Consider the following 12,872-nt stretch of genomic DNA (forward strand, 5'->3'; position numbering starts at 1 on the left):
TCTGGGTTTCCCTGCTTAGGCTGTTGCCCCCGCGACCCGACCTCGGATAAGCGGAAGATGATGGATGGATGATGGATGGATTATCGTATTAAGCAACATCAGCTAAGATTTATCTGAGAGCCAGATGCGGTCATCAAAAGAGCCACATCTGGCTCGAGGGCCATAGGTTCCCTACCCCTGCACTACAGGCTCTTCCCACTCCTTCTTTTGTCTCCTTCTCACAGACAGCAAGCGCACAAACTTACACACTTCACATACTGTCATGTCATACGTCACATACGTATACGCCTTCACGGAGCAGAGAGGTAGCAAACTGGGTAACGTTAGCTGTGATGCTAGCGAAGCCGTGCGGGTGGTAATACGAGAGAAAGAAGGTGCGAATGAAGGAAAAATTAATTCCCAAGAAAAACAGCACGGGTTCCATCGTCTGGCGGTGGTTCGGCTTCAGGTGGGAATATGTCGAATAGACAACTTTAATTTGTCAAGTGTGGGGCACAAGCGTTGCTACCAAAAGTAGCATTATTGCTAATATGTAGCATCATTTGAAAAGTCACCTGCTAATAACTTTAATAAATACAGTTTTGGTCAATTGACCTAGTTGTGATTTCTTTCTCTGCATGAAAGTTTAAAATAAACATATATCAATGCGGTATGAAGAAGAATGTTTTAATGTAGACACATAGAATCATCATCCTGCTGTGATTATATGTATCAAGTGTTCATTCAAGGCTAAGGCAAAATCCTGAGCTATATATCGTATATCGCGATATGGCCTAAAAATATCGCGATATTAAAAAAAGGCCGTATCACCCAGCCCCAGTATCAAGTGTTAATTCAAGGCTAAGACAAAATATCGAGGTATATATTGTGTATCGCGATATGGCTGAAAAATATCGAGATATTAAAAAAAGGCCGTATCGCCCAGCCCCAGTATCAAGTGTTAATTCAAGGCTAAGACAAAATATCGAGGTATATATCGTGTATCACGATATGGCTGAAAAATATCGAGATATTAAAAAAAGGCCATATCGCTCAGCCCTAGTCATAACACGTCAAGACAATCACACATTTTTGGCTTCACAATAACAGCGCTACGGGTCACATCAATCAATCAATCAATGTTTACTTATATAGCCCTAAATCACTAGTGTCTCAAAGGGCTGTACAAACCACAACACAAACCACTACGACATCCTCGGTAGGCCCACATAAGGGCAAGGAAAACTCACACCCAGTGGGATATCGGTGACAATGATGACTATGAGAACCTTGGAGAGGACCACATATGTGGGCAACCCCCCTCTAGGGGACCGAAAGCAATGGATGTCGAGCTGGTCTAACATGATACTGTGAAAGTTCAATCCATGGTGGATCCAACACAGCCGCGAGAGTCCAGTCCAAAGCGGATCCAACACAGCAGGGAGAGTCCCGTCCACAGCTGAGCCAGCAGGAAACCATCCCAAGCGGAGGCGGATCAGCAGTTGCCAATCAACCTAACCCCAGGTGCATGTTTTTGGAGGTGGGAGGAAGCCGGAGTACCCGGAGGGAACCCACGCAGTCACGGGGAGAACATGCAAACTCCACACAGAAAGATCCCGAGCCCGGGATTGAACCCAGGACTACTCAGGACCTTCGTACTGTGAGGCAGATGCCAGAAAGATTATGTAAATGTTTATTTACATACATTAATTGTTTCCATAAGGTACCTTTACACGGCAGTAAAACGGTTGATCAAACAAAAGAGAAGTAATCGTCAGAGACCCACCAGCTGTGGAAGCAAGCTCTCCAATCAGCTTAACAGACTCAATAAGTCCGGTCTATCAACCAAAATGAGGAAAAATCTTGTTACATTACAATAATGCTTTGTCAAAGATGTTTTGTAATGTAATACGTGATATTCCAAACCCATTTTTATTCACTGGTTTATAACCAAACATGAGACTTTAAACTTTTTTCTTTTTAACTGATTTTTATCCAACAAATTGTTCTTAGGGTAATTTGTATTTGATTTTTCAATGTGTAATTTATTTCAGGTTTAAATGTTATTTTTTAGTCTGTCTTTTGCCTCTATTTCTTTGTGGTTTACAGCCCTTCGTTCTTCAACTGTGTTTTTATTTTAAAAGGGCTTTATGAATAAAGTTGGTATGGTATGGCAGTGGTTCTCAAATGGGGGTACTTGAAGGTATGCCAAGGGGTACGTGAGATTTTTTTAAAATATTCTAAAAATAGCAACAATTCAAAAATCCTTTATAATTATATTTATTGAATAATACTTCAACAAAATATGAATGTAAGTTCATAAACTGTGAAAAGAAATGCAACAATGCAATATTCAGTGTTGACAGCTCGATTTTTTGGTGGACATGTTCCATAAGTATTAAAGTTAAAGATTGTTTTGTGAAGAAATGTTTAGATATAAGTTCATGAATCCAGATGGATCTCTATTACAATCCCCAAAGAGGGCACTTTAAGTTGATGAGTACTTCTATGTATAGAAATCTTTTGATAGTTGAATCACTTGTTTATTTTTCAATAAGTTTTTAGTTATTTTTATATCTTTTTTTCCAAACAGTTCAAGAAAGACCATTTCATATGAGCAATATTTTGCACTGTTATAAAATGTAATAAATCAGAAACTGATGACATAGTGCTGTATTTTACTTCTTTATCTCTTTTTTTCAACCAAAAATGTTTGCGCCGATTAGGGGGTACTTGAATTGCAAGAATGTTCACAGGGGTACATCACTGAAAAAAGGTTGAGAACCACTGTGGTATGGTATTTCTACCAAAATAAATGTTTCATGGCAGATTGAAATAAAGTGTATATTCTTTTATAATCTGTTCTAATTGATAGCTATTACGGAATGTTTACCAGGCTTAACATTGCATTTTATTACTTTATCAATCAATCAATCATTGTTTAATTATATAGCCCTAAATCACAAGTATAGAGAGAAGGTTTAAAAAAAACAGGGATATGAATACCATTAACTTTACAACATGTAATGTCCAGAATATCATAAGCATTTGTTCAGGTAGAAATATCACAGATTACATCACCAAACGTCTTTGATCCAGATTTTCAGTTGTCTATAGAAGTGGGGGAAATCACCCATTTTTACATGTGTCGTAATTTGCACATGGGTGATTGTAAAATCAATTAGTAAATGTTAATAATCAATTATTTCATTATTGTAAATAAAGTAATGCTGACAGTTCTAAAATTTGGCTGACCGCAGCAAGACAACTTTCTGAGAGATTTGACCAGCTCCTTTATTTCAGGACATTTATGTTCCAGTTTTGAACACATTTACACTAATTTATTACATGTAATGGGAATTATTTCAACGGTTCCTTTTTACAAATGCACTGGTTTTGTTTTATCAAGTTGAGAGTGATGAATGCTTATTTAGTGAAACGAAATGTAAAACTGCATCGATATACATAAACGCATTAATAATTGATTTTTAATTGAATCGTGGGGTGCCCAAATGTTCCCATTAAAGCGAGAAACCGATATGTAAACATGGTGTAGCTCCTCCTCTGAATGCAAGGCCTTCTACGGCAGGAATACAGATTCTGCATTACTACAAACTCTGCACAGCAGGTAATTTTGTAATTGTTATTAAAAGCGTGTTTGCATCCCTTTTGTGTTGAGCGATCTAAAAAAGCATAATCATTTTTTAAAAAGGATTAAAGCCAACTAATTGTCCGGTCATGGTAAAATAAACTTGAAAAATATCTGTCTAGTGTGACTTATTAATGCCGAAAAATCATATCTATCTGCGATTAAACACGATTAACTTTGAGCTAACTATGAATAAACTGCGATTAAATATTTTAATTGTTAGACAGCCCTATATAAGCTAAAGGGCATACATACACCCACAGAGCACTTGCAAGCAGAAACAGTGTAGAGACAGAAGAGGGGAACCTGATTGTATTTTAGCTTCAAAACTATTAATAAAGGTGAAGCTATAAACACTAAAGCAATGCTTTAAAACATAGCTAACTAGCGGTAAGCATCCGTGCATAGTGTTTTAGCTACTTCTAAATCATTGTTCTTCGCCAACCATGGCAACAAAGAAAGTACGTTTCTTACAAATGACATCCCGGCAGGACGGGGAATAGCCAAACATGCTTTGCAACACACTGTACGAGGATACAACAGCTAACAGCAAGGTAGCGCACCTGAATGTAAACAAATGGGTGGATCCGCACAAATATTAACTCTGACGAAATGAATACATCTGTATTTTTTTTTTTACCGTCACAAAATCTTTTGTCATTTTTGTTATTGTTTACAAACTCAGGAAATGTGTCCCTGGACACAGGAGCACTTTAATTTTATGACCAATGTACAACCTTGTAACTACTTGGTAACGGATCAATTTGTAGTATCACCCAAAACTTATGTATCCAAACAGCGGCAGAATAGGTGCTAATTACATTTATTCAGTAATATGGATATAACATGTTCAAACAGAAAGTAACCAGGTATCAACAGTAAATCAACAGGTTGGTTAATATTCCATTTTCTACCTCGTGTCCCTTATAATTTTTAATCGGAAATGACCCAACATGTTACTGCATATGTCAACCCGTTTGTTTACTTACTACTAAAAGACTAGCTGTCTCGTACATTCACTATGTTATTTAATGCCAAAATTGTTTTTAGATTGCAGTACGAAACATATGGTTAAGAAATTGGAGAAATGGCTAGACAAACAACTATAAAAATAGAGCAAAACGGTATTACGAAAGAAAAATACTATAATTAATAATAACAGATTTTTTTTTATGTACTGATGAATTTTGTTTTCCTTTTTAAAAAATATATATGCACCATAACACGTATGATGACGTCATATCTTGACAATGTAGGAGAAACCCTGTAGTGTCATGTTATCAACTTACGTCGCTTCTTACGACGATGCCTCACTTCCTCCTCCGAGTCGCTCCCGCCCCCACTGTCGCTCTTTTTCTCTGCCGCCTCCTCCTCCGGCTCCTCGTCTCCGTCGTCGATGAGACCCCGCAAATTGCCCTGCTCGTCCTGGTCCTCCGTGTTCTCCTCTTCCTCCTCATCTGCAGGGACGAGACGGATGAGCGTTCCGCGCGGCCCGCTGCCGTGACAACACGTCGCAACTCACCCTCGTCCTCCATGAACCGCTGTGTCTTTTTGGGCTTCAGGTCCTTCTCTTCAAACTCCTCCTCAGACTCCTCGGCCTCGCTTTCGATGAAGTCCATGGCCGCTGCTCCTGTCGACACGTGCACAACTGTACTGAGCAACGTTGCAGTCGATAGTTTGGACACAACTTGCTCATGTTACTGAAATAGTAAGTGTAATGTAATGATGATAAACATTAGGGATGTGAATCTTAGGACATCACACCATTCAATTCTTTGGGGTAACGATTCTACTCACAATCGATTCTCAATTCAAAACGGATAAATAACATTGGGTGCCAGTTCTATAATTAACTACAATCCTTCATAAAATACATAAAACAACTCTGATCAATTTTATATATCACTTAAAAGGAAAACGGGTTTTGTTTAATAAAATTATACCCAAACATTTAATAAACACAACAAGGGAAATATCCCACACTTTTCTTTTCTAAACTAAATCTTTGCTGCAGATATGATCAGCTACATCCTGTGTGTCAAAGTCAGATTCTGGCCGCAAATTAATTACGTATGGCCTTCTTGGGATGCAACTCAGTATTTTTCTTCCTCCAAACAAGACGAGTTGAGTTTATACCAAAATGGATACATGGATGATACAGCAGAGGATTGGGAGAATGTCATGTGGTCAGATGAAACCAAAACAGAACTTTTTGGTATAAACTCAACTCATCGTGTTTGGAGGAAGAAGAATACTGAGTTGCATCCCAAGAACACCATACCTACTGTGAAGCATGGGGGTGGAAACATCATGCTTTGGGGCTGTTTTTCTGCTAAGGGGACAAGACGATTGATCCGTGTTAAGGAAAGAATGAATGGGGCCATGTATCGTGAGATTTTGAGCCAAAACTTCCTTCCATCAGTGAGAGCTTTGAGTGGTTGACCAAATACTTATTTTCCACCATAATTGACAAATAAATTCTTTAAAATTCCTACAATGTGAATTCCTGGATTTTTTTTTTCTCATTCTGTCTCTCACAGTTGAAGTGTACCTATGATGAAAATTACAGACCTCTGTCATCATTTTAAGTGGGACAACTTGCACAATCGCTGGCTGACTAAATACTTTTTTTCCCCTCTGTATATTGTGTTTTGGAAAAAGGTTGTCATAAACGTTACTTAATTCATTTAAAAATAATACAAAAGAAAACACATTTTTATGCATATGTATATTTATTCAGTTATAGACATTCATTCACTTTCTTCTTTCCTTCATGGGTCTAAAATTTACAGCTGCTGGTATAATTTTCTATATTTTTATTGTAATATTTGTCAGAATTTGTTTGTTAAATTTTTGGCCTAAGTAAAACAAAGAAAACAATCTCAAGTTGTCTTTATTTTTTTAATTTTAATGCCATGATTTTAAAATCTGTGCAGATTTTGAGTGAAAATGATCTACATCAACAATATAATTTTCCTGAATGTCTCCTCAACAGGACGCATAAAAAAATTACGAACAAAACCAGAAAAAAAAAAAAACTTTTACTTTTTTTTTTTTTTTAATGGATTCTAGTGCCACCCGAACGCTTCCCTAGGGAGGTGTTTAGGGCACGTCCAACCGGTAGGAGGCCACGGGGAAGACCCAGGACACGTTGGGAAGACTATGTCTCCCGGCTGGCCTGGGAACGCCTCGGGATCCCCCGGGAAGAGCTAGACGAAGTGGCTGGGGAGAGGGAAGTCTGGGTTTCCCTGCTTAGGCTGTTGCCCCCGCGACCCGACCTCGGATAAGCGGAAGATGATGGATGGATGGATTCTAGTGTGTGAATGTGAGTGTAAATGTTGTCGGTCTATCTGTGTTGGCCTTTGTGATGAGGTGGCGACTTGTCCATGGTGTACGCCGCCTTCAGGCCGAATGCAGCTGAAGTAGGCTTCAGCACCCCCCTTGACCCCAAAAGGGACAAGCAGCAAAAAATGGATGGATGGATTTATTTTTTTTAATCGATTAAGAATCGTTACAGGTAAGAATCGTGATTCATTTGAAAATCAAATTTTTTTTGACACCCTTAATAAACGTGATTAAAAACTGCAACGATTCATAACATTTTTGATAAATGTCGACAATAAAATTAATTTGTCGACAAAAGTCATGACGTCATTATTACTTGTTTTTTTCCTAACGGCGAGTCAGCGGTCACTCGGTAAACATCGCGGGTGAAAGAATTTAAAGTGTGGGAACATTTTTCATCGTATTCTCCATAAAAAAAAAAAATGATACCATGCTCATTTTGCCAAGCGGATCTTGTTTTTATGACATTACATGGGACATCTAGAGTATGCGGTCTTGACTGTGCAATCTACTAATAAAAGTATCAATCAATCAATGGTAATTTCCTCTGTTATTCTGATTAATGCTATCGATGTTGAGATATTTGCTCGGAATCCATATTGGTTCTCCGCGATTGGTTGATTGAGACTTCTATTAGTAGATTGCACAGTACAGTACATATTCCGTACAATTAACCACTAAATAGTAACACCCGAATAAGTTTTTCAACTTGTTTAAGTCGGGGTCCACGTTAATCACTTCATGGTACGAGCGTTCCACTTCAGGGTTTCCCACACATTCATTTATTTGTGGCAGCTCGCCACGAACTAATTAAAAATATATATATATATTTTTTTTTCCCCCAGCTTTTGACTCACTTGACTGCTCATAAAAGCAATGGGACTCTGTCTGTGAATAGAGCTTGTAGTTACATATTATCTGAATATGTAAATATTATATAAATATGTACATAAAGTGTTGTAATTATATTCCAACTCTGCGTTCTTCTTGGTCATTGCCGCCGACCACACCACCACAAATAGATGCCTGACCTGTGGGAAACATTGCACTTTTGTTGATAAATATATCTAATCTGGTATTGAATAGTTTTTCGACGATTTTGGAGAATTGTGGAAGTAGTGAAACCGGTCTGTATGTGTACGTCTCCATTCTTACAAATTGGTTCGACTTTCGCAATTTTCATTTTGGCTCGGAATTTGCCGGTTAGAAATGATAGGTTGCCGATTCATGTCAGAGGTTCTGAAATTTATTCTGTAACCTTTTTTTAATCGGTACCATATCTATTCGGGGGACGGAGTGGCGCGGTTGTGAAAGGTGTTTGTGCAAGCAACCTTAGGATTCCTGGTTCGATTCCCAACTTCTACCAACCCTGTCAGGTTCATTGTGTCCTTGAGCAAGACACTTCACCCTTGCTCCTGATGAGTCGTGTTTAGGGCCTGGCATGGCAGCTCCCGCCATCAGTGTGTGAATGGGTGAATGTGGAAATAGTGTCAAAGTGATTTGAGTACCTTGAAGGTAGAAAAGCGGTATGCAAGTATTACCCATTTAAGAACCATCGAATTGGGATTTCGGTCTATGAGCTCACTCATAAAAAGACTATTTCAGTTTGTTATTGTCTTATAAATCCAGGAAAGGCACATCTCCCATTTTGAGACTGTAAATCAACATCTTAAAAAAGTTTCAGATAAGAAGACTACTATACCGACTTATTAGTAATTCCCAGAGCCCAAAGAAAGTCTGCGGGCTATAGAGCGTTTTTTACTCGGGCTCCAGTACCGGTAACAGTTAGAGATGCTACCTCAGCAGAAGCATTCAAGTCCCATCTTTAAACTCATTTGTATACTCTAGCCTTTAATTAGACAACCCTTTTAGACCAGTTGATCTGCCGTCTTTTTTCTGCTCTGCCCTGCTTTCCTGCGTGGAGAGGGGGTTGTTGGGGACGCAGATTAGGTGACCACAGATGACGCGCTAGCTGTTCAAAGTCAGGACATGGGGTGGACCGCTCATCTGCGCATCAGTTGGGGGGCGTCTCTGGACTGCGGACTTGTTTCCACTCAAAATGATCCCCTCCTGGCCCCACTATGGACTGGACTCTCACACTATTAACTCGATCCACTCGACGTCCCCAGGGTGCAATTGCATCCCTCCAATGTTTCTCATTTTAGCCCATTGGGTTGAGTTTTTCCTTTTTACTGTTCCAAATATACGTAAATGACATGAATTCAGCATGCGACTGTGAATTGTTCCTGTTTGCGGATGACTCGGCCCTGCTGGTGTCGGGCAAAGACAAGTCACAGGTGGAACAAATCCTCAGTGCTGAACTCCTTAATATTTGCACCTGGCTCGCTGACAACAAGCTATCCATACACTTAGGTAAAACGGAATCCATCTTATTTGGGTCCCATATCAAACTTAAGAACGTCAGTGACTTCACTATAAAAGTGGGTGACATTGTTATCACCAGGAAAGATGAGATCACCTACCTAGGTTCCATTCCAGAGGCCAATCTTTCGTGTGATAAAATGGCAACCAAGGTAATCAAAAAGGTCAACCAAAGAACGAGATTCCTCTACAGAATCTCCTCTCTGGTCAACAAAAGCACCTTGAAGATTCTAGCGGGAACTCTCATTCAACCCTTTTTGGATTACGCTTGCACCTCCTGGTACCCCAGCACCTCCAAAACCCTCAAGTCTAGACTCCAAACATCCCAGAACAAGCTAGTGGGGTTACTTTTAGACCTCCACCCTAGATCCCACCTCACTCCAACCCACTTCTCCAAAGTGGGCTGGCTCAGGGTGGAGGACGGAGTCAAACAACTTGCACTGAGCCTGGTCTATAAAATCCGCTACACCTCCCTGATACCGAAGTACATGTCAAACTACTTCCTTAACGTAAATGACCGCCATAACCACAACACCAGGGGGAGCTCCACAAACCACGTTAAAACCCATATTCTGATCTAACAAAGGTCTTAACTCATTCTTTTTCTATGTCACATCAATGTGGAATGCACTCCCAACAGGTATAAAAGTAAGTGCATCTCTATATTCCTTCAAAACGGCTCTAAAACAACACCTCCAGGCATCTTCAACCCTCCTCCATTCACATCCCATCTCCCCGGTTTGTAAATAACCTAATGTAAATAATCAAATGTATTTCTAATGTATATACTATCTGAACTCACTATATTCTCTGCTCGCTGTACATATCCTACTAAGTAAGACCTACACTGTTTCAATGTCCATTTCTCTGTTGAAGCAATTGTTGATGACTGAAGTACTGATATCAACCAAAGCTCCTCATCCCACCACCCGGATTGTAAATAATGTAAATAATTAAATGTACATACTATGATAAATAACTTGAGTGATGACTGTATTATGCTGATAGTATATATTTGTACCATGAATTGATTAACGTGGACGCCGACTTAAACAAGTAGAAAAACTTATTTGGGTGTTCCCATCCATCCATCCATCCATCTTCTTCCGCTTATCCAAGGTCGGGTTGCAAGGGCAGCAGCCTAAGCAGGGAAGCCCAGACTTCCCTCTCCCGAGGCCACTTCGTCTAGCTATTACCAGGGGGATCCCGTCTTCCCAACGTGTCCTGGGTCTTCCCCGTGGCCTCCTACCGGTTGGACGTGCCCTAAAAACCTCCCTAGGGAGGCGTTCGGGTGGCATCCTGACCAGATGCCCGAACCACCTCATCTGGCTCCTCTCGATGTGGAGGAGCAGCGGCTTTTCTTTGAGTTCCTCCCAAAGGGAAAGCCGCTGCTCCTCCGGGTGTTACCATTTAGTGGTCAATTGTACGGAATATGTACGGAAATGTGCAATCTATAAATCAAAGTTTAAATCAATCAATCAATCAATCAATCAAAAAGCCCTGATGTGGGATCTGAGTCGAGGATGTCGTTGTGGCTTGTGCAGCCTTTTGAGATCCTCGTGATTTAGGGCTATGTAAATAAACTCCCTTCGGCGACCCCAAAAGGGACAAGCGGTAAAAAATGGATGGATGTTTGATTGAAGACCGGTATTAAGTATAAACAGCATCGCGTAATGCCGCAATGCGCACACACTATATATAAACAAGCACCCAACACGACTACTTCTTAAAATAACGTAAAACGTTTATTTTGAATAATAATGGCTGATTCGAACACATTTTTTTAAACATAAAGTAAAGCGACCACGACCTTATTTACCAATGCATTAGCTAGCTAGCACATTAGCAGACCCACGTTAGCATGCCCCCTCCGCGTAAAAGCGGGTTAACATTTCCAATGTTTTTGTTTCTCTATCTGAATTTTACGTTTAGTAACAAGCGATAGGAACAAAAAAAACATGGTAGTAGAGGCCTAGGGGATAAACCCTGCCGTTTTTGCGCTGTTGATGCACGGACATAGCTTAGCATTTTAGCTTAGCATTTTAGCTTAGCATTAGCTCAAACGACAACAACAAGCCATCGGACTCGTTTAAAAAGCTTGTTTTGTTGAAAGTAAAGCCACGGTTGAAGCAGCACCCAGGTGGGACTTACAGGTCTCGCCGGCGGGATAATATTCCGTGAGTGTGTACAGTAATCTGGTGGTTGTGGAGGGTTTTAGCACTTGGAAAAGATGGCCGAGCGGCGTGATGACAATTCCGGGAGCGCACACTACACTTGCAGCTATTTCATCCGCACGACAACGCCCCCTGCTGGTGACTTTACACCAGGGGTGTCCAAACTTTTTCCACTGAGGGCCGCACACTGAAAAATGTTGTAAGAACAATACCGATGGCGCGCAATTTCCAAAATGCGCAACCCATCCATCCATCCATTTCCTACCGCTTATTCCCTTTCGGGGTCGCTGGCGCCTGTCTCAGCTACAATCGGGCGGAAGGCAGGGTACACCCTGGACAAGTCGCCACCTCATCGCAGGGCCAACACAGATAGACAGACAACATTCACACTCACTTTCACACACTAGGGCCAATTTAGTTTTGCCAATCAACTTATCCCCAGGTGCATGTCTTTGGAAGTGGAACCACATTTTTCAAATTTAATGTCAAATCAAATCAAATAAAATGTTTATTGGATTCATCACTATACAGTGTACATCCAGGACAGAACTACTGACTAAACTACTACCACAACTTGGTTTACTATTTATAAAATATAATAATGTAAGGCAGGGATCACCAACACTGGCCTGTTCTAAAAATAGCTCAAATAGCAGCACTTACCAGTGAGCTGCCTCTATTTTTTAAATTGTATTTATTTACTAGCAAGCTGGTCTCTCTTTGCTCGACATTTTTAAATAAATAAATAAATGGGTTGTACTTGTATAGCGCTTTTCTACCTTCAAAGTACTCAAAGCGCTTTGACACTACTTCCACATTCACACACACATTCACGGAGGGAGCTGCCATGCAAGGCGCCAACCAGCACCCATCAGGAGCAAGGGTGAAGTGTCTTGCTCAGGACACAACGGACGTGACGAGGTTGGTACTAGGTGGGAATTGAACCAGGGACCCTCGGGTTGCGCACGGCCACTCTCCCACTGCGCCACGCCATCCCTAACTACTGACTAAACTACTACCACAACTTGGTTTACTATTTATAAAATATAATAATGTAAGGCAGGGATCACCAACGCTGGCCTGTTCTAAAAATAGCTCAAATAGCAGCACTTACCAGTGAGCTTCCTTTATTTTTTAAATTGTATTTATTTACTAGCAAGCTGGTCTCTCTTTGCTCGACATTTTTAAATAAATGGGTTGTACTTGTATAGCGCTTTTCTACCTTCAAAGTACTCAAAGCACTTTGACACTACTTCCACATTTACCCATTCACACACACATTCACACACTGATGGAGGGAGCTGCCATGCAAGGCGCCAACCAGCACCCATCAGGAGCAAGGG

At 40.4% G+C, this 12,872-nt stretch overlaps 1 protein-coding gene across 1 annotated transcript in view; it reads right to left on the reverse strand.

Annotated features, from left to right (window-relative positions):
• The window catches only part of supt6h (SPT6 homolog, histone chaperone and transcription elongation factor), a 56,054-nt gene extending 44,404 nt beyond the window's left edge, over positions 1 to 11,650 (reverse strand). Inside the window, exons 1-3 of the mRNA XM_061899113.1 lie at positions 11,507 to 11,650; positions 5,151 to 5,258; positions 4,918 to 5,085 (exon numbers count right to left, since the gene is read on the reverse strand). Coding sequence (XP_061755097.1) covers positions 4,918 to 5,085; positions 5,151 to 5,247 — 265 coding nt within the window. The 5' untranslated portion in view covers positions 5,248 to 5,258; positions 11,507 to 11,650. The remainder of the gene's footprint in view (positions 1 to 4,917; positions 5,086 to 5,150; positions 5,259 to 11,506) is intronic.
• Positions 11,651 to 12,872: the final 1,222 nt, after the last annotated feature.

This window comes from Nerophis ophidion, linkage group LG04 (genome assembly GCF_033978795.1).
Source record: "Nerophis ophidion isolate RoL-2023_Sa linkage group LG04, RoL_Noph_v1.0, whole genome shotgun sequence".
NCBI classification, from domain to species: Eukaryota; Metazoa; Chordata; class Actinopteri; order Syngnathiformes; family Syngnathidae; genus Nerophis; species Nerophis ophidion.